Source organism: Haemaphysalis longicornis, unplaced genomic scaffold (genome assembly GCF_048455015.1).
Source record: "Haemaphysalis longicornis isolate Haplotype H1 unplaced genomic scaffold, Haemaphysalis longicornis Haplotype H1 scaffold_1, whole genome shotgun sequence".
NCBI lineage: Eukaryota > Metazoa > Arthropoda > Arachnida > Ixodida > Ixodidae > Haemaphysalis > Haemaphysalis longicornis.
The window spans coordinates 353,606,340-353,634,116 of record NW_027526203.1 but is presented as its reverse complement, the minus strand read 5'-3'; the positions used below and the strand labels follow the sequence as shown (position 1 = coordinate 353,634,116).

Sequence of the window (27,777 nt, the reverse complement as noted above, 5' to 3'; positions counted from 1 at the left end):
GGACGGTCGGGACAGAGCAAGAGCGCACTTTTGACACGCGATGGCATTAACAAAAATCTTGAGGGAAACTCGTTGTGATAATGTTTAGCATCGGCGGTGGGTGACTCGTGACGCCTTTTAAATAGACCATGCAGACAGAATACAAGTTTGTTTTATTCGAAAGATTTCGTGTTTTATAGTGCCCCCAGCGCTTGGCCGGCTCAAACGATGCCGTATTGACTGAGAAATTAATCGATTTAGGTTAAAATTTTGATCGTCCCGCCATATCGTGTTTTCGTGACGTCTGCTAGGAAGTCACAAAAGTGGGTATTCAAGCGACCTTCCACCGCGTCATTAGGAGCCTTGCTTACCGTCAGTACTCCCAGATGGAGCTACCATACGGAGCCGCGGACCGTTGTCCGCCGTTGCTTTGTTTTTGACCGTATTTCATCTGGCTTGTTTTTGTCACGGTAAAAAGTAATCGTTTCGTGAAACATGGGGCATGCTGGACAAACAGGGTCACGTAAGACAGCGTCGCTTACGCCAATTGACCAGTGTCGTGTAAGACAGCTTCAAAGCGGCGGACTGCTGCGCAGCTAAAACAAGCAAGTGCACCCAGTACCAACAGGAGCTGTGCGAGAGTACTTCTATGTTTATGTGTATTTTTGTAACTTCGATTTTTTACGCCACCATTCTTCCGGCTGTAAAATTAGTAAGCATTACATTTAAGCGCAAATAGGTCGTTCGGAAAGCTTATAAGCCATGCCCAACTTGCGTTTGCTGCCGTCCTCAGCTAATCGCACAGCTGGGCATATAACATCATAGGTTCTGTTGCGGGAAGTGAGCTAGTGGGTGGCATGGCCATTCCCTTTTTAACACGAAAGTGGTTTATACCCGGGTACACCAAGACCTCAGTGACGTCATTTCCGTCACGGAAGTGATGTCGCCAGAATAAGTGATATTAACGCGGCGGCGCCCGGATTCGAGCCACGATCTGTCGCGCCTCTCGCCACAACGGGCATGGCGCTCTTCCCACTGCGTTACCAAGAGAGACGTGAGCAGCTCTACGAACGCGCCTTATGTCCTTCCTCATGACTCATTCAGGTGGTGCTGCCGTCTAGGAGAGGCGAAGCGAAGTAGGGCGTGGCCTCCGCGATCGGCTACCGGCGGCGCGCCGTTGCTCCGGCCGTTCCAATCGCCCGGAGAGAGCGTAATTCCGAAAAGGCCGTTTCGCCGTTTTCCGCCGCAGCGCGGCGCGCGTAGCCTAAGGTCGTTTTCCCTGGCGCGGGTGGGTGCAGAGGACGAAAACTCGGCCTTCAGCCTGTGTGCGACGTTTAATAAAAACGTTCCCGCACACCAATGCAGGTGAAAGGTAGAAGGAGTTACTGGTGCCATTAGGGTAGTTACTGGTGCTTTGAATTTTTGACGTAGACTATGCCCGGGGTGATGCAAAAGTGAATTCATTGCACAGCAGTATTCTTTTTTGTAGTCACGCATGGTTCCAAAACACAACACGTTTTCCGGTTTTATTTCTGAAAATCTCGTACATGTTGTTTGGAACGCACGGAACGCATATTCCGTGCGTTCCAAGCAAGAACCAAATTATGGGAATTCAACCGACCGAAATCCAACCATTAGTAAACACGAAAATACCCCCTATGTCGTTTCCTTTTTTCTCCTTTAAACGTGCGGTCTTTGACAGATAAAGTAGACGACATGGCAACACTACTTGAAACGTTTGGCGTAACTTTTACCGCGATACTATTAACAGAGACGTCGTATACTTCAGCATCTGAAGTGTATACTGTCCAAATGGCTATCGGTATTTCTTCCGCAATAGGCAGGGTAAACGTGCTGGTGCCGTTTATTGGCATGCATGCTTGCATATACAAACGTACAGAGAGGCTTCCAGTCTACCAAAAATGGACGTGGTCTTAGTAATGTAATAAAAATCTTTACCCGAGTTACGATTGATATAGTTCTCCACTTGATGTGTTTATTCACTAATATCCCGAACAACGTACTTACAGCCGATGTTGTGCATACAGATATTAGTGATCTGCTTAACTGCTCACGGAAAAAAATAATACCCTTAATATGTCATGACAACAAATTAGCAAATCTAGAAATTCAGAAACAGTCTTTCGAAAAAATACATATGTAGAGTCGATAGCGATATGAAAGGCATCGCGGAATATCATGACTTTTTCACTCACGGCAAATAATTTGGTAGCATGATTGCAGTAGGTTCTTGAAACCCCTAAGCATATACAACACAAAAATATGATTGATTCGTACCCGTGGAAGCCTAACAGATTATTTGACTATCGTAGTCGCCTGCTTATAAACAATACCCGAGAGCTTATCGGTATTACGCTGTTTTCACACACGCACGCACGCACACACGCACGCACGCACGCGTGCACACACACACACGCACGCACGCACGCACACACACATACACACACACACGCGCACACGCACACGCACCCCTAACAGATACCCAGAGCGTTCGAAACAACTTAAAAGGCAAAAAAAGCATATTTTCGTGCAGCGGTATCGCGGGAAAATGCTGTAACAGCGAAAAAAGAATTCAGCACGCTGGCATTCACTGTGCCCGAGATGACAGAACCGTGGGCTATGGCATTCGCCTTTCAAGCAAACGACCACTAAAGCTGCGTGCAAAGGCAATCGTGGGTGTTAAACAACGTACGTTAAACAACTTTGTACTTGTAGGATCAAGTCAAAATACATAGACCACATATTGAGAGTTTTCTATCCCGAAGACGCAACAACGAAGACTGATTTACAACTCAAAGCGCAGGCAGCGTCGGCCAGACGAGCCTCGCTTAAACCTTAGGCTAACGGCGCCGCCGGCAGCAAATCGCGGAGGCCACGAGTAGGGTATCATGACGCTAATGAGCGCCGACAGTTGGCGCCTCGATGCCAGCGCCTTCGTGTACGGGGGACGCGCGTGAATTGAGGCACCGTCCGCTGTCGCGTTGTTCCCATGATTGTTATGTGTTTCAAGCTGCTGTTTCTGTGCATGGCATTTTTTGTGTTGTTGTCCCGGAATAAACCGGTTATTTTTTCGTTTCTTGCGTGTCGGCGTCACTTCGTGTGGCGGGGCAGGCTTGCGAACCCTTCACACTAAAGAAGGTTCCTTTAACATTCAACTGCTCCTGTGAAGGCCTCTCACTTTCGTCTTTTACTGATTCCTGCGAAAGAGTGATCAACCAATATTTGTTTCCCTAATTATATAGCTTATTTGAGCGAAGTGTGCGTTAAAAGTGGTGTCAGTATAATTCTAACGAGGCAATCTCCGTCTGTCGAACCTAAAAAAAAAATACCGGTTCGGTTACGGTTCTGGTTGAGGCGAAATCATTTCGTTCCGGTTCAGTTCCGGTTCGACAAAATCACGCACCGAACCGGTTCGCGAACCGGTTCGATGAGTTGAATTATCACTGAAATTAGAAAGAAACATTTAGCAGTTTAAAACGACAGTCAAATCAAAATGCTAACAACAATTCAAAATGCTGCTGTTCCTCAAGGGCAGTGGCGCAATTGCAAAGCAAACTTTAAACATTTACGAGATATTAGAAAAAAAAAAAAAAAACAGATGAAGTGGTGACGATTTACCACCTACTTTCTCGCCCAGCCTTTAGGTTGTCCTAGCGACTATTCATAAAGCCACCGCCAAGAGATATGACGGTGGGATATATTTTCTGCCCTTTCCTTTTTTGTTGAAATCGCAATCGTGGCTGTGGATTCGCCCATCACGCTAACCTTGAAGCCATAAATTTAGGCCTGCGTACTGGCGCGTTCAAATACCAGCGCTTAATAGTAATGATGCACATTTTTTATATTCGTAACAAAACAGAAAAATCCTACAACAGGCACATAAATACTACCAATGAATTAGATTATTTGGTCACCCTGAATAATTTGTTAGCTGTCACCTTATCGAATGTGTTAGCCACACTTTTGTTACAAGTAAGCTTTAGTTAACGCTCAGTCACTGCATTTGCTCTGACCACTGCAATTCCTTTTGCGATAGCTATACCAGATGTGCGCATTACAATCAGTATGTCATCGTACCGCCTGGCCCCCGGCCATCGTTCCGTGTGCTACATTGCGGAATCTTATAACAGATTATGCTGTTACAAAATGAAAGGGAAAGTTGACGCGTGGAGCATGAGATGGGACTTTTTTTGGGTAGACGCTCTTTAATTCGTCCACAGCAGTACTCCCCTCCGGAACGAGTAGCAGTAGAAGTAATGTGGCGAGTTGGGCAGTCAGTACAAGTGCACCTTCGAAAAAAAGCAGATCTGAAAGAGACAAAACTGCATCAGCAGCAAAAGTTTGCACACATCGGGTGTAGGCTTTCGCTGTTGCGCAGTGGAACACTCCTGCAGCCTGATTGGTCCAGTAAAGTCGCAGCTAGGGAAGGGTAAATCGTTTTATATCCCCTGCAAGCTGCCGAGAATGACATTTCGTTTGGTCAGCTTTCACTACGCTGGCGCTTCCAGCAGCAACATACCATTGCTACATTGGTGTTCATTCATTTCCCCTGTGGTTACATAGAGCATGATAGTGTTCAATTGTCTGGAGGGGAAAGTGCGCGAGCGGGTACGAAGTTGATGGTACGTGAAAGAAAAAAGGCCTGAATTGCATTGTCTGTGCAACATCAACAACGGAGGGTGGAACCGTTTCGGCATGAACCGGTAACCGTTATTTCTTTCTTCGGTTCAGTTCCGGTTTGGGTTCAGCGTTCTCAAAAAATAACGGTTCGGGTTCGGGTTCAGTTCCGGCAAAAATACCGGTTCAGTTCCGGTTTTCGGTTCTGTTCCGGTTCAACACCCTGCAATCTTTCGAATGAACTAAACTTGTGTGTTTTGTCTGCATAGCCCTTTGAGGGGCACTCGCCTATGGGACTTGCTACTTCATGACCCACGGGCTTAAAAACCATCGCGCACATATACGAAAAGTTTTGCCGATCCTTGAAGATTTTCCAAACGACCTAGTTTGCTTATTTCGGAAAAATGTCACTTCTGTACTGAAATGAATTAAACTCTCGCTTGCTTGACAGCTAGCGTCATCTAGTGAAAACGAAATGAACTAAAACGGATTTCTTGTTTTTTCTATATTTCAGTAAAGAAATTATATATTTTTAAACGTTTTCTATCGGTACGCGACGCTTTTTAAGCCGATGGGTCATCTAAGCACCAAAGGAATGTGTGATATCAGGTCGGCTTCTCCCCGCGACGTTGTCCACCCCCCTTCCCCTCCGTTGGGCATCGGCGTTTTGTTCGCGGCCCGTGCTGCGAGACAGGCCGACGAAGGGCGCGGATCGCTCTGCACGGCGCCTGCACCCGAAGCCTCGACGTTGGTCGGTCAGCGCCGATCGTCCAGTCGCTCGTTCGGTGTTCTGCTGACGTTCGGGGTCTCTGCGGCACGCAGAACCTTGCTTGACTGACGCGAGTTCTTTGGGCGTTTCTTCTCTGGTGTCAACCGTTAGGTGCAACCCTGTGAAGTTCGGCGGCGAGGGCTGCGCACCCAATCGACCGCGCTGGGCGGACATGTCGCTGCCGTGTCAGGTGCCCACTTGTTGTGTACACTTCCGATGGACGCGGTCGTGCGTGTCTTCTCTGCCAGCTTAATTGGCGCGCTGATCTCTCGGCTGCCCTGCGGTTTGTTCTCGTGGCGGGATGGAGGGACAATTGTCCGTGCAAGGCTCGCGGACACTTGTTCGCTGCATGGCAATTAGCTTTCCCGGGGCCGGTGTTTTTGTGAATCTCGGATTTGGGATGCACCCCCTCCCTATTTTGTCTGCTCACGTGTTATTTTGTTCTTTGTTTGTTTTTTTCATCTAGTGATTGCTGTCCTCTGAATCGTGCTCCTCCCGTATGTTTATTTGCCCTGGCAAAAATGCGTAGCGGGATTACGTGCAGCATAGAACGCGTGTGGTGGCAGCATCCATATCTCCTGGGGAATTCTGCAGCTTGGGTTTTGCCGAATATTGTTTGACAAAACTGATGCTCTTCGCATGCCGTTACCGAAGAAAATTGCTTCGAATGACGCATGGAGAACATGTTGGCCTGGGCTCCAAAGACGTTGCTATGCCGGCGTAATACTGCTGTCGTGCTGTCGAGGGGAGAAGCTAGTGTGGATCCGCTTTGGCAGATTACAAGGATTACAGCGGGCGCTCTCCTAGATTGTTTTTAGTGGGCTGATCACTTAAATTACCCGAGCGTCTGTCCTTTGTGAACATTGAAGTCGGCATTTTATGCAACTCGGAACTTGCAAAGGATTCATAATTTAACTCGAGCAAATAATCTTAATCCGGAATGAGATCTTTCCGGAATTGTAAAGGGGCGGCGTTTGGTGTCTGCATTAAGGCACTGCATGCGCGTGACTTAAGCTGAAAAACTTTGTAGCCCACTAAACTTGTTAAAGCGTCGACAAACTTTTTTGGAGCACTCGCTCCGCTTTGAAGAACAGGCGCCAGTTGCTATACCTACCCTAAAGGGTGTTGTGAGGGTTTTCCGAACACGCTCGCTCGAAGGTTGCCTTCTTTGGTATATTTATTTTACCCTCTTTCAGTGGCAGTTTTTGCCCCGTTATTGTTCGCAATCGTACAGGAGCCAGATTTTACCTCGCCTGATCGGCTGTGCTCTCAGACTCTCTGATTTATTTATTGGTAGCTGCATCCCCTTCGCGTCGGGGTTACGGCATGGGCCATCGCGCCACAGGGTCAAGTACGTCAAATGCCATCCTTCTAGCGTTGCGCACAGACTAGCGGAGCAATCTGGCGGCGCAGATTCGTGGGTTAAAACGTCACAAGTATGCGAACTGGCACCGTTTTGGTTCAGACCGTGCTTTTAAACAGTATACTATTTTATCACGTACAAATGTAGTTGCATAGTCGTTTCCTGTGGTCTTGGTTGGCAGCATTCAGCTTTCCTGCTGGGCAGCCCACGGGCTTTTCTGTGGTCTCACGACCACTTGTGTACCAACATTGGTGTCGTGGGTAGTGTGGGTATTCGATTGGCAGCTGTAATGGATTGTGCGCAAATACTAGGGATTTTGTATTTGTCGGCTGTCTATTCGGTTTTCGGCCTCCCGTGTGTGATCAGTTCTTGATAGCGCCCTGTCTTGCAAATCCTGAGTGGCAGAGTTCACTGCACAGCCCAGCGGTCATGTCCAGTGCACTGCATCCGTAGCTGTCTGCCGCGGAACTAACCGATTGCGCGTGCTTTTACACGTCGCGAGCGGTGAGTGGTGGTGCGCCGTTTGGCCGCGCGTGCAGTGTGGCCTGGATTTGCCCTTATGTTGAACCTTTTCGCAGAGGCTGCTTAATTAACCTCTGCTCGTACTCCTGCACTTACGTGGGACAGGGCACTTCGTCAGCTTGCTTGCGTCTGCAAAGCGAAACATGGGCGCTTCTACCACGAAAGCTAACGGCAGCAATTCGGGTCTTGCAGCGAAAGCGGCCAAACTGACGCCTCTCTTGACGAAATATTACGCTCGCGCAAAAGCAGTGATCACAATTGACGTCTTCGTCGACGCAGACGACTACTCAAAAACAAAAAAAAGAAAAAAAAGAAAGAAAAGGTAGTCTCGGCAGACGCGTAGAAGCACTGCGTAATCCGAGAACAGTCACTGTTTATTTTTTTTCTGTTTTATGCAAAAAGAGCAGTAAAGGCAGTCTAAATGATTAAATTTTAACCGTGTTACCGCTAAGCGCAATCAAACAGGCCGCTAGATCTAAATATGTTCGCGACGGCCCGCCAAATTTGCTGGCGTACGGCAAACGCGAGGCTTTTTTTCCCCCGCTCCAAATGACGTCGTTTATTTCGAACTTTGAGGGCGGTGGAGAAGTATTTCCGTGAGTAGAGCATAATTTATTAGCGACGCACTATTTCGGTGCAGTTTTTCAGACAAAAAGAAACTTGATTCGCATATCCGTGCTGCCGTTGCTTTCTATTTCAGTGCTGTACTACACACTACCGCGACAGTTTGCGCTACCCACAATTCCCAAGACGTCACGGGGCTGTTTCGTATACAGGGTGCAGACGGACGCGAGGGGCACGTTTGCCTCCAGTTGAGGTGGACCGCAATGCGTGCGTCGTAGCCAGCCAAATCACTCCGGCGTGAGGCGTTCATACCGATTCCCGTTCAAAGCATTCGCTCTGTTTTCTTTTTTCTTTTTAAACGCGCGAGGCGTTTCGTGGTCGTTCGACCTGCAGGCTCTGCGATTTTCGTGGCCCGGCCTGTTGCAGCAGTCTCTGCCGCCACTCGTGGAGCGGCCGTGGGCATGACCCTGTGGGGAGCGTGGCGCGATAATCTGGTAATGACCCCTGCGCGCTATCGGGGCTCGTCCCTGGGCGGCCTCTGTGGCCTTTAAGTCCTAACGTTCGCGCGATATCTGCGAAATGGACGTCCACGAAGGGCTGCAGTACGTGCGAAAATGAATTGCTCGCTGTATTCGACCCGATAGCCTGGCTGGCGGTCGCCCCACTCTTGGCGGCGGCAGAGATTAACGACGCCGTGAGCTGTGCTGCATTTTGTAGCCGGCTCGTGTGCGCGCACATCGCGGCGATGGTAGCAAAACTGAGAACGCCGCTGGTCGGCTGCGGGGACGCCAGTCGTCTCTGGGGCTAATGCGGTTAGCACCTTTTCGGTTCGCCTGCTTTTCCCGGTGGAAGGCGAGCGAGAGTGCGTGAATTTCAACGGGCCCTGCCCCCCGTTTTTCTCCTCTCCTGGCGCAGTGACCAAGTACATCCGCATCGGGATCGGCGACAAGAACGACAACCCGCCGTACTTCGGCCAGGCCCTGTACGAGGCTGAGGTGAACGAGGACGAGGATGTGCAACACACTGTCATCACGGTCACTGCCAAGGACAAGGACGAGTGTGAGTGCATCGCCGTCCGCTCCTATTTATTTTTGTTTTCTCTGCGAAAACTGGGGGAAAACCGAGAGAACTCCGTCACAGATGATTACTGGAGCCTTACGAATATTATTGAGATCGATTTCCGGAGCTTGCGTGGCTTAGAGAATTTTGTTTTGGGACGATGCAAATGGTGTTAAAATGAATCAGTGCCACCAATTTCATTTCAATTACACGAGCGTCTGATTTTTATTATGTATTGTAATTACATGCCACTAATTAAGAGGAAGTATACGAAAACAAAAATGAGGCACACAGCTACGCAGCTCCGGTTCGTTCCTGGTCAGTATTGTCTCTAGCCTTTGTGGCCTCATTAGTAGCAGCCAGCAGTGCTTCGTAAAAACGCCCCGAGGCAGCATACGCTTCAGCTGAAGCGAAAAAGAAAACGGTAGCCACACTGGTCAAAGCTCTTGTAGGAAAGAAAAAAGGTGGAGGAGGAAAACACGTTTATTTGATCCGATAATGAAGAAAATAAAAGAAACGAAGGAAGAAAACAAGAACGAACGGTTTGAAAGGAATCGCAGCGTGAGGAGGACGGTGCAGCGCCGATGTAATCGGCGCAGTGTCGTTAGGTTGGGTAATCTCGGAGGCTTCTCTCTGCGCAATTTGCGGCAGTGGGACCCCTTCACATTGGCCGAGGAATTATAGCTGAATGAATTAGGGAATACTTTGCGAAATTCCGGGCAGCGTTGGAAGAGTCGGATTCAAAATGTGGTGGTTTTGTGGGATGTATGGGGCTGCTAAGGATTTAATGGCCGGAACGCCTGGTTCCTTCCTTGCCCTGTTAGGTAAGGTCGAGGCGATCCTCGTCTGTCTGATGCGGCAAGTACGAAACCTAAAGGCGGATGCTCTCTTGGAGGTATGGTCGCCCTCCGTCGAAGGTGGAGCAATTGCGTACGATTGCGCAAGGCGCAGTCACGTGTAGGTTCAGCCCCTCCTAACGCAGTGACTTCGCTTTCGCAGTGAATCCTGTGGTTTTCACGTCGTCGGTGGGGCCGAAACTTGGATGGGCTGCGCTTTTGTCGCAGCAATGTGAGCCCAGCCTAGGTGCGGGTTTTTGGGCGTGCACATGTCCATTTCCAGGCGGGCCGCTAACGCACAGCGTGTCCCTATTTCCAGTCGTTTACATTCGTACATGCTGTACAGAAAGGGTAACCTTCCTGCTCTCTGGAGCGCAGCGCTCGTGGTCGACCAAGTGCACGTGCTTACGTCTGGGGGCAGCGGACGCGTTTCCCGAAGACGAGGCCGCCTGTGCGAACCACAGTAGTGTGGTTGAAGCTGTGCGACCAAAGCTCGGTCCCGGCGAGAGTGAGCGAGCCGAGGTGCGGTTGGCTGAAATTTAGTTGGACAGGGGTTGAGGGTTGCATAGTTTCCCAGTTAACAACGGCCGTCGGCATGCAGACGGTAACGATTATTGTGCGCGACGGGCCGTCGGAGGCAGCGGGCATTTTTGGCGCGCAATAAAACATCGTCATTTGTTTCGAGCTTGGTAGAGTTGCGGTCGGCGCTCCTTCCTGCACTGGTTTTCCTGCCTGCCGCAACTCTCCCTACTGGCGGGCCTAACCGAGGAGGCTATTCTTGTGCGTACGTGCTTACGCGATACGGTCGTCCGTGGAGGTGCGGTTCTCCGATGTGCGAGCCACTTGGCTTCCAGTCGAGGCAAGCGCGTCGACCTGTTGCCTCGAGAGGTCACAGGGCGTCGGAGGGATCCAGCGCGGCGCGCTTAGTCAGTGTTCGCCGCATCTTGCTTCTCCATCGATTGGCAGTGGTCCTCGACTAGGCCAGCGAAGCGACATTGGTGGGCCCTCGGGCGGCTAATTGAGCTTTAACGAACCTTAATTTGGCAGCGCGTTTCGCCCGGAACACTGCCTGCGCCGAACCTGTGGCTCAAAATGCCCCGCTCGACTGTGCCGCCGACATTTCAGAAAACGGCGTTTATTCTGCGGGGCAACAGCAAACCGCCGCGCTGCGTGTAATCGACTCGTTTCGCCGAGCGCGTGACCGTCGGCACGCGACGCATGTGTCCGCCGCCGAGTCGAGAGGGAACCACTTCCGCCACTAATGGCCGCGTAGCTCGGTGGATGTCGATTTGGGAGGCCTTATTCGGTCCGCTCGAAGACCGCGCCTTCTCCCGGCCCTTCTCGCAAACGACTCCGGGGAGTCACCCGGCACCAGTGGTCTCGGCGTCCGCTCCCTTCTTCGCCAAGGACAAAGGGATGCTCGGGGAGTCGTCCGCCGCTGCCGCGCGAGTGCGCATCCTTGCGGGGCGTTTAGTGCGGGCCGGCCATTTTTCTTGCAAGTGCGCTTCCTTCGAGCAGTGAGCAGTCTGTTTGGCACGCCTCTCCTCGGCCTCGCCTTGTTTCATCAGCGGAGTAGTCCGAAGGGTTAAGCTGATTGGATAACAAAGAATAACGTACCTAATGGGCCAAAAATGGCCGAGTGCCGTTTTTCCGCGGGGAATTCTTTTTTTCTCTCTCTCTTTTAAACCCATCTCATCTGCCCCCTCGTTCAGCGGCCCTTCCTGTCGTGGCTTTTTTTTTTTTTCCCTTCGAGCTTTCGGAGGCCGCTTTCCCTGTTTCGCTGCGGGAGGGCTTTTATCAGGAGCACCATCGGTGGCCCTTTAAACTTTTCTGTTCCTGTGTGACCGGTCTCGGGTCCCGTTTCTGATTTTGCGCTCCAGGTAATTAATCTTCCTTTCCTGTTAGTGTTTATCCCGGTAGTGGTGCTAGCGTGCAGCGCATCGGGGCGCGTCCAAGAGAAGCGCAAAGGTGGTCGGCTGTGCGCTCGTCCAGGCCCGCAGCAGTGCTGCCTAGCGAGCGTGAAGGGCGGCACGCAGCGCCCTTCGGACCCGGTTCAATCCTGAGCCAGCGAGCCGCGCCTCTTTGGATGGTTTAATCTGTGGAAACTGGTGGCTTACACTTAGCGCCCCGGAGGCGTCCGCCCGCCGTTGGACCGCGCGGAGGAAGCAGCCTCGAGTCGTGGGGCTCACGCGTCGTCCATGTTCCGCTGGCTTGGAAGTATTCGGAGCAAAACGCTTCGGATTTTCAGGCTCACGATAACGTTTTTCTCCTGCGGTCGTAGAAATTTAGTCGCTCTTAATTAACGCGGCCGAGCCTTGGCACTTCGGGGGTAATCATAGCGTCCTACTGTCGAATACAGCCGCAGCCGCTGTCCAACATGATGGACTTGGCAGCGCCTGACCTCACCGCAGTGGGACATGTCTCGTTGATGATTACATCGCCGCCAGGGGCGTGCAGCAGCAGGCAGAGTGAGGCTCGAGGCCGCTCTTGGTGTGTTGGCGCTTTCTTTAGCGGCAGCTGTGTGGCGTGGCCAAGCGCACTGCTGGGCCGGGAGGTGCTGCATTTCGGAGCTCGAGATGAAGCGCAGGCGGCGGAGTCGGGAGGGAGGAAAAAAAAAAAAAAAAAAAACATGAACGTCCTCCTCGGGAGAGCGAGATTTCTTTTCTCGCACGCCCGGCTCGAGCCCTCCCCTTCCCGGTGCCGGTCCGGGGCCGTTTATACTTAAGGCCGCTTATACGGCGCCCGGAGGGTTGGTTCCTTTTCCCTGCGGCGGAGCGGGGGAATTAAGCGCCGTATCCTAAAACCGAACCATAAACCTCGGCAGAAGATAAAATGTCCGGAAGAACTCGGTGATTACGGCACTTTTTTTTTTTTTTTTTCCCTGCTCCGAGCAGCCTGCCCATTTATTGCTTGTCCAAGTTCAAGCGCGACTTGTGCAGGAGGGAACCGCGCATGTTGCGCGGCTCTTGTGCGCTCTGTGTGACGCAGCTTTCCGTGCAGCCCGTTCGACTGCACCGAATCACATTTGTGCCCCGTGTTCCATAGATATATGAGAGCCCGCTCAAGGGTGTCATTGTATCTTCCCCCACGACCTTCTCTCTCTCTCTCTCTCTCTCTCTCTCTCTCTCTCTCTCTCTCTCTCTCTCTCTCTCTCTCTCTCTCTCTCTCTCTCTCTCTCTCTGCTGGTTTGTAGCTTCGCCCTGGGAAAAAAAAAAAAAAAAAAAAAAAAAACTTCTGTGCGTACAGTGGCGGCTAGCCTCGTGCAAACTGTCTGCCGTCAGTGGGCGGTTTCGTTTATCCCGAAAAGAAACTTTTATATTCAAGCGCCATCCGGGAGGAAGCTGCTTTTAGCGAGATAGCAAGGGAGCCGCTATGGGCCCGCTATATAACAGGGAAAGCGTGGATGTATGTTTCCTGTGTGCCTGATTTCCCAATCTAGCCGCGGCCGCTTTAAGAGATCAGTGTACAATTGATTGTCGATTATCCTTCCGGTCGCTGCCTCGTTTTAATGTCTCCTCAGCTTCTGCGTTCGCGTGAGTTCGTAGAATTCGGCTCAGCTTTGTATTTGTGGCGAAATAATGTAGACGGGTACCTGCAACAACAACAAAAAAGCACTGCCGCTTGCTTTTAGTTTGCTTTGGTTCGTCTGACAGGTCAATCGACGTCCAGCAGCTCGAGGCTGCTCTCGCCAGGCAGAAGCGGAGCGAGTCGCAGACGGGGGGGAAAGGGACGAACTCCCGAGTACCTTTCGCGCACCGCTCACGCCGACGCCGGCGGGGCCTAGTCCCGAAGACGTCGTGAACGTGGGTGGGATGTGGAGGCTCTGCGCATCCCGACCTCCCACTCCCTGCTGGCCATAAATAAAGTCTTTCTCTCTCTCTCTCTCGACCGCCTATCGATCTCAAAGCACGGCTAACACCCGATCCTGCAATCTTCCCTATTTTCAGTCATATCTCGGCGTATCCCGTGCAGTTCTACACCAGTAGATTCACTTAGTCTTGCGCTAGGTGTGATAAAGCAGGAATATTAACACTGCTTGGTTCTGGCTGGCGTACGAATCCCGACCACAACTCCGCGCAGTCGGTCCCTCGACTCGCACGGTCACGGTTGCAAGTTGGCTCGCCAAAGCTACCAGTCGCGTTCGCTGGTCGGGTTGAATAATTCGCGAAAGCGTTCAAAACACACCTGTGTCTTCGCTGTCTGTATTCGGATCGGTTTTCGAGTGAGGGCCAAACGAATGGTGCCGGCGCTGTGAGGTCTTCCATCTGTTCGAAGTTCGGATTGGTGTTTTACTCTGTGGAGCTACGCCTGGGCCATGAGGCGGGGGCGCTAGAGTAATGGCCGTGGACGGAAGGGATGGGGAGGAAGAGGTCCAGAATATCCTTGGAAGGGCCAGAAGGGCGGCGAAAAACGCGTCTGGATGCCCTGTTGTAGTGCGAAGGCGTGAAGTGGCTCATTGCGCTGAAATCCCATCGGCCGCAACGCGTTCCGTGGCGCGCTGCTGCTGCGACAAGCGGAGAGAGTACGGGTCGCAGTGGATTCTGAAGCTCGCACGTCCTGACCTGGTAGTTCCGAAATCCAGATGTTTGGAACACGGCCCACGGAATAGATGCAGCGAAAGGAGCCTAGAAAGGAGCGGCATAATCCGACACCCAGCGACCTAAACTTCCCCGTCAACGAACTGGGAGATTGACATAAGTGCAAATTCGGCAGTGGGGTGCGAGGATCAACGCGCAGGGGCACTGTGTAAGAGCCGAATGCTTTCGCATTCTTTATGATTACGTCATAAGAACGGCGCGTAGTTCTTCGTGTGGGGTTCACGTGTGAGAAAAAGCGGCACGGGCAGCTGAGCGAGGGATCTGCCGTGCGCTTCGGCCAGCTCGGTGTGCCTGCAAGGAAACACTGGGGCGAAATCATTCGTCTCAAAAGCTTGCCGAGGTGAGCGCCCGCTTGTACGAAATAGCGTGTAAGCAAACAGCTAGTGACAACAACGTCGACGGAGAGCCAACGATGCAAGGGCGATGCTTATATCACCAGAAGAGCACGAAAGAAAGGATGACCGATGGGCGGTACACTTTGCCCGTGACGCGCACACGCTGTACGAAAAGGGACGGGCACTCAAAAGAGAATCCGAGGACTTGCCATACCAGTAATGTTTGAAGTTTTGCGATAAAATTGGTGCGGGTTCTTTGTCTATAGTAAGCGAAATCATTCAGACGATATTGCTAAAAATTCTGCTGCGGCGGGACCCTCTGGTGTCTTTCCAGCAACTGGTTGAGGCAAGCGCGGCGCTTGCTTGATCCACTGCCCTCTGTCCACGCGTTCGTTCTCTTGTGTTTTATTAATGCGACCCACGTGCTGCCGAACGCTTCGCGGTCACGTGGTTGTAGAAGCCGGTTTCCGCCGACCATTTATTGCTTTCCCCCAGTAACTACAGGAAAGGGTTGGTGGACTTTTCGTGGAAATTATAACCTTCCTGCTGTTCATATCTGATCTCAAAGCCGTCCGCGCGTTCTCAGTTTTGCTCGCAGTTGCACAGCACAAATATTTTGGTGAATTCACAAACACGTACTCCGTTTACTTTGGGCCGCGCCTGTATTACAAGTAGCTAAAGGGGCACTGAAGTCAAAATACAAGTTGCTCTATATCGATTGATTAGCTCACCGAGAACACGAACATACCACTCTTACGCGTAGCTTCTTTTAAAAATAAGGTAGAAAATAGCGAAAACGTGAAGACCGGTGCCGCCGCCACTGGCTATACCGCGCAACTTGCACCGTAAGTGTTTAAATCGGCGGGGGGCGCAACGTCTTTCCGGGCTGCCGCTGGGTGGCGATACTCGCCCATACTTTTTAACTATTAGGTTAGCTAGGAGTAGGGCAAGTGAGGGGAATAAAACAGGCAAGTCGGTTGCAGACAACCGACGCGCCAATTAATAGAGAGAGCCACTAATCATCGTCATCACCATGGGGCGGCGGTGTCGCTTTTCGAGGAAGCGTGCGAGCTACGCACGAGCGTTTAGTTAGTTCTACGCCAACATTCGCATGGCCTCCAAAGGACAATGTTTTTCTACAACAAAGCGACAGTACTGATCACGGGTCCCACACAGGAACATTTTGCTTAGTGGTCCGGAGCCGCAAAGGAACGTGGGAGCTCGGGAAAGCACGACTGATTTCGAGCGAAACTGACCAAACCGCTCGGGACGTGGCAGCGTTTTATTCAGCGACTGCGAACAGCGTCAGGTTTGACTAGCGATTTCTCAGCAATTACGGCATCCTTCGGCACCGAATCAACGCTAAAGTGGCCGTGGGAAGGTCATACTTTCGTTTGAAACCAACTTGCTGGTTGCCTTCAGTGTCCCTCTAATCACCGATCCATCGTCTACAGCTATGACGGGCTAGTTGGTGGAGCGAAATATAGCGGATAAACTTGAAGATAGAAGGAAAGGGACAACAAAAAAATGGAGTCGTATGAGTGGAAAAGAAAACTGCGTGCGCTAAGGCGTGAACGAAATATACAAGTCTATCACGGTCATTAAGAGCATTTAAATGTGGCTCGTGAATACTGAGCAGGAGACACTTGCACGGGATGAGATTTACGGCGCTTAAAATATGTCGCATTCATTGCGTCTTAATATGACGTGCTAGTAATGTATGCCGAGTTTTTATGTTTCGTAAAGGCATCGACTCGACTTGATATGTAGAACCTCGCTGATAGCTCCCATAGGCCTGCCTAAGCGTGAGCAGCTTGTTAAGATCGGAAGCCAAATTCCTCGCCCACTATCCAGCCGGACCGAAAACATTCTTGACGTTCACTTGGGCAGAACTTCTTAACTGTCTTAGTGATAAATCTCCCGTTCCATTTTTTTGCCCCCCCCCCCCCGCTCGACGGTGGGCAGCTAATGCAAAGCCCCTGTGCGCGAAAATGCCACTAAAAGTGGCCAGGCGCACTGTCGTGCCCTCTGCGGAAGATAATTAATTTGTGCGCGTGGAGAATTTTTAATCAGGCGTTTCTCGGGCCGGCGCTCCCTGGCGGCGGTGCCAATTAGCGGCGGGGCGGAACGGCCATATTCGGCGCCAATAGTTGTGCCCCCCGGAGGCCCCTCCCCCTTTGCCGCCGCCGCCGCGTGTTTCAATTTGGGCCTCACCTCGGCGTCATTTTTCACGCTCGTGTGTCTTTTCAGCGCCGTAATTCATTGTCCCCCTCCCTTGCTCTTCTTCTTGCCCCGCAAGGGAGAAAGTTGAGGAATGGCCGGGAATGAGTGCTTTTCCGGGTGCATCTTTTGCCGCCGGTAGCAGGAAAATAGGCCATCGCCGCGCCGGTCCGCATCGTCTGCGCTTTCTTCCGTGATCGACTGCCCTTGAATAACCCCGTCCACGGCCACGGCGGCATGTAGGCTCCCTTAGACCAGGCTAGAGCGGCGGCGTGCGCGCGTTCGCTGTAGCCCGGCCGTCCCCCACCATTCCCGCGAACGGGGTGTGATTTGGCGTTGCTCGCGCGAACAGCGCGTATGAATGGACCCTGAACTGTATGAACGTCTTGTCTCGTATTTCCGTACTGGGACGCCTTGCGTGGCACTACCGCTCGTTCTCCCGTTGCGAGGATAGCGATGGGCGCGCTCGAGGCACGCGTCTATGCGTGGAAAGCGCTCGGCGAGGGGGAGGCGTGCGAGCGTGCTCTGCCCCAAGTGGACCAACCTCAAGTCCAACCATGCGACTGAAATGGCGTGCTTCTGGCCGAGCTCAACGCTGCCATGGTTAATACATAAAATGGCCCGCCTTTCCTTTTACCGCAGGGCGGCATTAGATCTAATGTCAGCTTTTCACTGAAACACAGCAGCGTCGACGCCGACACTAGGCGCACACAGTGCCCAGGCTGCTTCCTGCTGGCGAAGTTTGATCGCGTGCGCTTTCTTACTTCGCAATGGCGTCTGTGGCAGCTGTGACGTGGAGTAAGCGCGTACACCTGGCTGCGCGGATTTTATCACGAAGATGAGACGGGTGCGAACTGAGCGGCTGCGGCGGTGCTAGCTGTGGCCGCCTGGGCGCGTCGTTAAAGGTACACTAAAGGGTGGACACAAGTTGGCCTGCATCGATAGATTAAGGTGCCGGAAGTACACATTCATTATTCTTGCACAGGGTTCGCACAGGTCCTTGAAAACCTTGAAAACCCTTGAATTCAGAAGTGTCAATTTCAAGGCCTGGAAAGTCCTGGAATTTTTAAATGGTCCTTGAAAACCCTTGATTTTTCCTGAGAGAATCAATGGCCCTGTTTTGTCACAAGAATTTAAAGTGTTTGTCATGGATTTTAGGTGTTAACAAATGTGGAGAAACATTGTAACAATCAAGTTCCAGTGTATTGCGTGAAATTAGAAGTTTGGTGGATTTTCGTTATTACAAGGCAACATTGGGAGCAGGCACTTGTCAATCCAATCCATATCACGACACAATCCAGTGAAAGCCAGCTTCTGTTCTCTATCTTGCATCTTCCATCTAGTCTGTGGACGCTTGCTCATTGCATGTTTGCAGTGCCTCATACTATATTCTAGTTCACTATACTCATACGCTCCATCTACGTTTGCTTTTACGTGCAAATGGTGGACGTGTACATAGTTCATCCTGCCTTGAAGCAACACTTGTTCAATTTAATTTCAGCTGGTACTCTTGCTGACAAAGCAGGACATGCAGGCAACATTAACTAAGTTTAGAAATCAAACAGCCTCAGCAAAACACAAAGAAAAACCTCTAAATACCAGCCATGAAATAAAAAAATAAAGCTGGGGGAGCATATACGAACCCGTTAGCACCTATCTAAATGTGCACTAATGTGCTTATGTATTGTGCAATAAAAAACTTTTGCATTGTGTTGGAAAAGTTATAAATAATCCCAGATAAAACATTAAATGGGGACCTTGAAAATGTGTTTTCTGGTACTTGAAAGTCCTTGAAAACCCTTGAATTTTTGCTTTTGAAGCCTGTACGAACCCTGTTGCAACTCGCAGCTCTTTAATGAGGCACAAACGTGAAAACGGGTGCCGGCGCCCCGCACGCTTCGGGTACTACGGTTTGTGACGTCACAATATTTGTGCACGGCGAGAGCTCATTGGAGAAGCATCTATGAAATGTTTTTCCTAAAATACGAAGAAAATGTGGCGTAAACTAGACGTGGCCGAAGAAAACAAGGCAAGATATATACAGGCGCCATTTACCTTGTCAGCCTGAGCTACCGTTGCCAGCCTGAGAGCGCCTTGCGCCAACGACAATGAAACTGGAATAGGTAGTTCACCGTAGCGCCAACCCATTCTTTCCTCCATGCGCCAACCGTTTACGCTCTAGGCCGCACCGGTGCCTCGCTCCGATTTTGTGACGCCATGTCCACGTCACAAAAAAGAAAAAAATGAAAGGGGAGCGGGAGAGAGAAATGCCAGCATTCTTTGCGGACTTCTCGGGAAATAACGCATCGTTGCTGGTCGAACAAGAGCTGAGAGGGCTACGAAACGTATGTTCTTTTAGTTAAAGCAAAATTTCTTTGAGGCATCGGTGTCCCTTCACCCGCACGGAGCATTTCTTGAGCGCGAAAACGCGCTCGCACACGGCAGGCGCCCTGGCGCAGCCGCGTGCGGCACCTAAAGAGGGCGCGCTGCTCCGCCGTGTCAACGGCACCATCGGCCGCGCCGGCGTCCTGTGGTGAGATGGCCGCGACTGGCCGCGACGTAGCCGCTTACAAGACAGGTGTTAGCGATGGTGAACAGTAATCCAGTGACCTGCATTTCGCTGTATTGACAGTTCTGGATTATTTTATTGGCACAAATGAGGAACAGGGCACGAAATTTCCCAAAAGCAAGCACATTTTCGGCGCTCTGGGTAATGTGGCGCCGCACAGAGCTGCACTGCTAAGGGTCGCTGCACCTGTCAAGCAAACCCCGTAAACAAGGAGTCTTATGCCATTGCAATTCAGGTTTTTGACACTTTTAATTAAACGTTAAATCTGTCTACATGTAAGTGGCAGCGCAAGTGATTCATTCAACACCCGCCTAATAAAAGCCGGGCAGAAATAGGGTTACCACATTTCAAAAAAAAAAAAAAAAAAGCCCTTCGGAGGTGAAGGCGAGGGTGGGCGGAGGGTATATACATGGTTGAATTTGGGGTGAAAAACAGATGCCATTTTTTTTTTTTAGCAAATGCAATGCATGCAATTTATTGCAGCATTTTTCTATAGAGAAATCCACATAATGTTCGTATTGGAAGTGGCAAATGTTGTTTATTGCTCTGCATGTGCTGTACTGTAAGTAACCGGACATTCTTCGTCCATTAAAAGCTTTTATTTGCGTCAGAATCCACCAAACAAACGGTAAAAAGTGTGCAGTGCATATGGTGTAATGTATTTGATATTCATATATGCATACATGCGCAATATACTATGCAGTACTCGCAACACTATGCCACCTGGCCGTGGTGGCAGCATTTTGTTGTGTTCCTCCCCTTGGTTCCCCTTCATATAAGGGAGCGCGCTTTCCGGCGTATTTTCTCTGCTTGCATATCTCTGTGCAGCTTATCTCTACACAGTTGCTGAATTGACGCTAATAAAACACAATAATAATAATAATAATAATAATAATAATAATCGCAGCATGAGAGCTGAAAAACCGGCCAATGACGACCGATTTTAAGTATGGATCGGTGACCAGGCCGCTGTCATAAAAACAGGTCGGGCCGGAAAAAGCAGGCCTGATGGAGACCTTAGGCAGAAAGGAAGCGTTAACGTGCGCTAGTTCATTCTTGCACCTCTGGCTTTTATGAACCAACACATGTGTACGTCAAAAAAAAAAAGGACGTGCTTGTGTTTTGAGGAAATTGTCTCAACAAATTTACCGGTTGATATCAGTGACATTCTCAGCAAGAAAGGTGTTCACTACGCATGGAGGTAACCTTGAAAGAGGTGGCTACTGTATTTGTGCTACATCCACCGCTTACACTTTGCTCTAAAAATGAAATCAACGCTTCTTCACCACCATTCCTGTATTTGTTCATGTGTGTGCAAAAAAGCTGTGCTTGCTGTTCTGCCTAGCACACTGCCCTTGGGCAAAACAAAATGCAATAAGCAGACACCAGGACAGGTGACAAGCGCTGTGATCAAACGCTTTTTTCCTATTTTACTTGAATCACTTCCAGTGGTGAGTTTGTTGACTAAGCTGTGGGTATTTTTGATTAACAAACAGTTCTCATTGTATTAATTTTGGTAGCCGCAGCGAGCAGTATGAAAAACTACAACAGATTCGGAAAATCAATGCGCTGCTGATCCAGCGCACTTATATCAGGTGGGAAAAAAAAAAAAAAGGAAAACAGGTGATGCAGCAGATCACTATACTCAACAAAATACGTGCACATCAACACATCAACACGTGTAGGTGTTAATCATAAAATTGTTAGCCGCACGGAGTGACAGAAAGTCGCGCTGGCCTAAAAAAAAAATATATCCCGCAGTGCAAAAGGAAGCAAGGCGACATTAATGTTCATAGTTGTCAGCAAAATTCTCTCTCATTTCCCCTGCTCAGAATGGGTAACAAGATTTCAAGACACAAAGTATTACCTGATAAATGCCAAATACAGGGAACTGGCTGGCAATTTATAACGGGATCGGGCATTTTGCGTTAGGCCGGCAGGAAAATTGTAGGCATGTGTGATGGGAATCTTGGGTCCGTTGATTGTCTACCATCAACAAAATGTGCAGTGCATATTCTTATCATCTTTGCTGTCTACCATTTGGTTCTGTCGGCCCTATGTAAAAAAAAAAAAAAGGAACAATTTACAGCCATCTTCCATGCGTGGACATACACAAAATGTAAATAAGCACCTCTTTCATGCAATGCACACTGCATATCCCTCATGTTCGCTGGTCATGAAGGGATGAACATGCTAAAAATAGAAAGAATTTCATTTCTAGAGGAGGATTAGTGTAAGTATTTGCACACTTCACAACATAAAACTTCTTGCGCACACCATGAAGTCACTGTCACAGTATAACCGCACCAGCGTTGTCTGCTTGGCTACCCGCCACGCTGTTTGGGAAGCACCCATGAGCCAGCGCTTGTTGCACGGTCCCTATGCCACCCGCACGGTGCACAGTGCGGCAGGTGGCGAGAACATGGCACTTGCTGCTGCCCTGAAGTGGCGCAGGTAGCCCCAGCGACAGCTTGTAACCACTCGTCAAAATGAAAATCAACTCGCAAACAAAGTTACACATACTGAAAAAAAAAAAGTGATAATGTTTCTGCAGTTTGAACTATAAGCAGTCATCTGCGCCGCCAATGAGGGTGGTCTCAAATATCCACTGCAGTGTCAAGGGGACACTGAAGACAAAACCGAAGTTGGTCTAAGACTTAAAATGGCGTCCCCAGGAAATGGGTACACCAGTCTCTGGGGCTGTACCTTTGAAATAATCTCGCAAATAATGGTGAAAAACAAACAAACAAAAAAAGCTGAAGCTATCAGTCAGCCAGCAGAGGTGACATAAACAGCGGCTGGCCAGATGTACCAAGAGTCACATGACGGACAACAGAACGAGATGCGTGCACACAGGCTCTCGAAGAAACGCGTAAAATCTTTCTTTGCTCATTAAGTTTCATGAACCATAAATACTTATAAATGTACAGGTATACTAATTCAAGTCGTGCTGACATTCGCAAGCTGCCAACCCACGCCGCCACTGGCGATTGCAATGATTATTGCAGGTTTGGCGTAGCCACTGGTCGCGCTCTCAGCGCGACTAGTGGCTTCTGCAGTCGCGATGCCTCACTTTGTAGGTTCTAGTTTTCTTTCTAGACCACATTGCTCTCTCACTTGCTTCAGGTCGCTGTTTGTGCCCACCGAAATGTCATGAACTGGTGCGAGAGAATTGAGAGAGAGAAGCATTTTTTTTTTCTGCACAGTGAAAGTATCTTTCACCGTTGAATAAATGCTGTGGGTCAGTTGAACTTTAGTCTGAACCGAACTTGCTAATTGCCTTCAGTGTCCCTTTAAGCCTACACATTTCTAGGCCAAGCTACCGGCTGCTCCGAACGCTTTGAAAGCAGTTTAAAACCGCTGCCACAGGTGCACTTCTCCCTTTTGGGGCAAGTAACCAAGACGCTCCTACAGCCGTGCTTAGTTTTCCAGCTGCACGGGTGCTAGAAAAACGCGCACACCGTGTTGACGCAATGCATTCATGTGTACAAATGCATCATGCAGTTCCCTAAAGTGGAACTGTGTGACGCGAAAGCATGTTTACACATTGAAACTAAAGCAATGCTCACCCTTGAGCATGAGTTGAAAACTCTTCCATCTGCCATTTCAGAAATCATTGTCCACATAAATCGCACTGCTGCTGCAATTGGAGAGAAAAAAAAAACGAAAAAAAAAAAAAAAAAAAAAAAACCAGCTGTCGAAATGCCCAAAGTGTCGATTGATTTCATTTTGATTGTGTTTGGTGGGCTTTTGACTCCATGTTTGCAAGTGCATGCCTTTACTCCATGTCAGAGCAGTGTAACACAAAAAGCGACACTGTCATGCACAAGGTGTTGTTATAGCCATACAGGCAATATGTCCATGGTCTCCAGGTAAATGTTTTAATAGCTTGCTCCAGTGTGTGTTACCCTTGTAAGCTCGAATCCCTATTGCAAGTGAGCCTTTCCACAACAAAGTGTTGCCTCTGTCCAATAGTTGACACAAGCACAAGCCCTCCTTGGCCAGCAGTGCAGTGGGGCCCATGGCAGTGGAGCTTTCTTTGCTCGGTGGTGCTCACTGCTCCCTGAGGCACATACCTCTGGCACTGTAAGGGAGCAATTGTGTATTTGCATCTGTGTGGCTCAGTGGTTGTCTCTTCTTTTTGCAGCTTCAAGGATACGGTATGAAATTACTCAGGGGAACATAGGCGGAGCATTCGCTGTGAAGAATGAGACTGGCGCCATCTTTGTGGCCGGCCCACTGGATTATGAGACAAGGAAAGAGGTAAGGAGGCTTGCTTTGTCCCCATTTTAATAGACTGTCTGCCTCACGGGCTGCAGTGTTTGTGCTAGCTCGTGTGTAAACCTCAAGTTTTTTTACCTTTGTTTACCTCGTACATTGCACTAGTATTCGGTAAGGTGTTAAATACAGTGTGTCTCCAGTTACGCCTTCAGAGCAATGTTTCTATTCATGGACAAACAATACTGAATCGAGGTGCAAAAATGCAGAAAGCATAACATTGCAGTACCCAACTTTTTACTCTCACAAACTCTCATTACAACATTGATCAGTGCATAATACTAACAACATAGTGAAAGGACATCAGGCATGCATTTTCACGAAGCCACTGTGCTGGTTTTTATCTGGGTGGCAGATGTAATTTAGGAAAGGGCCATGTTGTCCTCCTCATAGTGAACTCGGGGCTGTATTCTCAGCAAGAAGTTGGCAAAGCAGGCATGAAATGTTACTTTGTCAGTGTGGTTACTTGTGGAGTTTGCCGGCTGTATCTGTGTGATCTGAAAGTGTGGTATGCCGGCTGTATCTGTGTGATCTGAAAGTGTGGTATTAACGTCTGTCAGCATGCATCATCGCAAAAATTCCTTCTAGAACTAGTGTTAAACCTTCGAGTTTTACGCCAGAAATACTGCTTGCTCTCTTGGGGAATTTTGTGTTTTTGTGAACAGATATTGATATGGTCGAACCTTGATATAACGAAATCTTGCTTGTAGCCAAAAACTTGGTGAAACTACAATTTTTGTTCAGTCGAGGTTCATACATTTCAGCGCATTATTCGGGGAATGTTTCAAGCTATGTTCCTGCCCTTGGCAGCAGCACACAATTTTGAGTTAAATTTTTGTCTTTGGCTACGCTCCTGAAAATAACTTGAAGCAATTTCTCACCGACACCATGGTTTGTTTTGTTGTTGCTCTTGTTTTTGTTTGTTTGTTTTCAAGCTTGTCACTTTGAGTGGCAGAGAGAGATGTGCAATACACCGTGAATAGGATAATATTCAGTGTAAGAATTGCACTAGGCTTTCATAAAATATCTGCGTGATATCAGCTGCTGAAGTTTTCTGTTAGAGATGAAGTTGCTGTCACACCTTTATCCTGCTTACAAATCCTTGAAATTTAATGGCACAGTAAAGTTAGTGTAAATACACCTGCATAGTACTTCGTGTTCTTTTTCGAATTGTTAATGTTGAACCAATTGTAAATTTCTTCCCAAAGTCGATAGATTTTACTTAGGCGCTTCTATTTTAGGCGCGCAGTATATATTCAGCGTATATGCCGTTGTTACGCTCCAGCGTCTCCATGACCTCCCAAATGGTGTGACTCTTCCAAGGTTTCTGTAGGCATGAAAGGTATTGTGTAATGGTGCTTTCATTATGGGAGCCATTTCCAGGAACACATTGGACTCATCCAGGGCTGGATCGTGTCACGGGGAGAATTAGGCTCGCTTTCTTATTGTTAAGGCTGGCGTGCATGTATGAAAAACAGAATTTTTAAACAGAACAGGTGGGTTCTCCTCTGGATTTTTTTTTATTCCTATTGTTCATTTGATTTTGCGGGGCAAAGGAAATCAAATTGGTACTACAATTTCTAACGTTTAGTGACCTCCTTGTGGGGCACAGTGTTCTAAAAAGTGCCTATTACATTGTGGCTTACACCTGTTCGAAAGCAGGGCAAAAAGCATATGGTTGCGTTTGGCTGAAGTACTATGTTACAATTGGCTCGTTGTTATTTGTGTTCTGTTTGCTTCTTTCTGTTTTGTTCAGAATTACATATGACCCTGCTGTATTGTATTGGTTATTTTAAAAATGTACTGTTGCTTGCTTTTTTTTTTTTTGAATATTTCTGAGCAATTCAGGCGGTCATCATGGCAAGTGCAGCTTGCTATACTGTCGGCAAGATCATGGGCAAAATTGTTCCAGAAATAGCGAGGCACTAAAGGTTAATGTTTTCTTCAAAACAGTGTTTCATGTGTAATGTATTTGTGTACATATGTTTAATGAGCCATACATCTGAAAAGTTGGCAGCAATGCCTCTGGTGCCTTTTTCAGCCACTTGCTATCCACATGTCGCTGCACCCCTTGAATAAAAGTAGTCGTGTAGTAGTGTTTGTTTGCAGTGAGACAGCAAGTAGCATTAAAAGATACAAATGGGGATGCTGTGACACCTGATATTGAGGAAGACTAAACAGCGAGTATTATGTGTCCTTTTCCTTTTCTAACAGAAGTGTGGTGCGTAAGTATTATTTGTGCACACATAATTCTTTTATGTGCAGCCTTTTGAGAGCTTATCAAATTGGCCACACTAAAGCAGTGCATTCCCTTTTGAAATGTTAACTGTGTCTTTCGAAAGGGCAGCCGAACGTTGAATGACAAAAATTTTAGGAGCTCTGTTAATCTTGTATTTGAAAATAATTTTCCACGGAGCGGGTGCTCTTTTCGCTGCCAGTCCCTTTTTTCTGGGGTTCACACTTTTCTATTATTGATAGACTTGTGATATCCATACGTTACACACTTACAAGCGTACCCTTATTTCTCCCCTAGACTAACCGCCATTTTGTTTCAGCCAACTCTCATACCCATCATTGTGGAGGGGAGCCTGTGAGGTTGACGGCGGGCTGTGCAGGCAGAAATTGGCTGATGCCGGTGCTTTCGGTTCTTCTGTGAAGTGTTCGGCATGGCAGCACAAATATTAGCACAATAGCGTTTATTCCTTCTGTTTATTTTCTGGCTTATAGCACAATAGCTCGTCCAACGTTAGAATATGCCATAATCATTTGGAATCCCTAAACTCTATTATTTAAAAAAAAAAACTGAAACAATAATAAAGGAGGGTTGGTTGCTTACAATTTTTGCGGGCGCGCATCCGTAACGGCGCTTCTTCACGAAGGCAACTTGCTATTCGCATCAGAACAAAATCGAATCGGAATAAAAAAAACTTATCTCCGGACATTGCAGTGTTAACACCTCTAAGCAATTACTCTACTGGTTACAAGGCACCAATACGCATCATCAGTAACACCGCTCAACTGCGTCGAGTACTTCTATTTTCTAAATACCATTGTTGACTGGAGCAATCTCTCCAACACGGTTGTACCCCAAAATTCCTTGGCAGCTTTTGAGTTGCACCTGAAGACATGATGTATCCTTCCCTCCTTTTTTTTTCTTTTGTATAGGTGTGTTTTCACATGGTAAGGTGACTTCTCGAAGTTTCTTTCGCATCCTGTTTAGGTCTTTCATGAAGGTTGCAGTATTTGTGAATAAGCAAACATTGGGAAGCGTGACTTGTACACGAAAGACCTGTTTTTTGCCCCTGTGCTCAGCAATTCTAGCGAAGTTACTTTGGCTCTGCAAAAATATCGCTGTGTTGTGCTGGGGGCTGGGCCATTCCTCACACATATTTACATCTAGTTACGAAGCGGCCGGTGCATGACAATGAAACCCTGTGCCCGGTGTGGCTGTGCAGAAGGCATGCCACCAGTGGCACCTTAATTATTCTGTACAGGGTTCGCACAGGTCCTTGAAAACCTTGAAAACCCTTAAAAGTGTAAATTTCAAGGCCTGGAAAGTCCTGGAATTTTTAAAGGGTCCTTGAAAACCCTAGATTTTTCTGGAGAGAACCAATGGCCCTATTTTTTCAGAAGAATTTAAAGTGTTTGTCGGGAATTTTAGGCGTTAAAAATGTAAAGAAACATTTTAACAATCAAGTTTCAGTGTATTGCGTCAAATTACGAGTTGTGGATTCTCATTATTATGAGGCAACATTGGGAGCAGCACTCCTCAATAGAATTCATGTCACGATACAATCCCGTGAAAGCCGGCTTCTGTTCTCTATCTTGCATGTTCCATCTAGTCTGTGGACGGCCTTTCATTGCATGTTTGCTGTTCCTCATACGCTCCATCTGCGTTTGCTTTTACGGGCAAATGGTGGACGTGTACATAGTTCATCCTGCGTTGCAGCAACACTTGCTGAGTTAGTTTCAGCTGGAACTCTTGCTAACAAAGCAGGAGATGCAGGCAACATTAACTAAGTTTTGAAATCAAACAGCCTCAGCAAA

General features: G+C 48.7%; 1 protein-coding gene across 4 annotated transcripts in view; it reads left to right on the top strand.

The window, feature by feature from the left end:
* Cadn (neural cadherin) overlaps positions 1-27,777 on the top strand; it is a 297,368-nt gene that overhangs the window by 216,663 nt on the left and 52,928 nt on the right. For all 4 annotated transcript variants that reach the window (XM_077686006.1, XM_077686008.1, XM_077686007.1 and 1 more), the window contains exons 16-17: positions 8,751-8,894; positions 23,600-23,715. In XM_077686006.1, the coding sequence (XP_077542132.1) occupies positions 8,751-8,894; positions 23,600-23,715 (260 nt within the window). The remainder of the gene's footprint in view (positions 1-8,750; positions 8,895-23,599; positions 23,716-27,777) is intronic.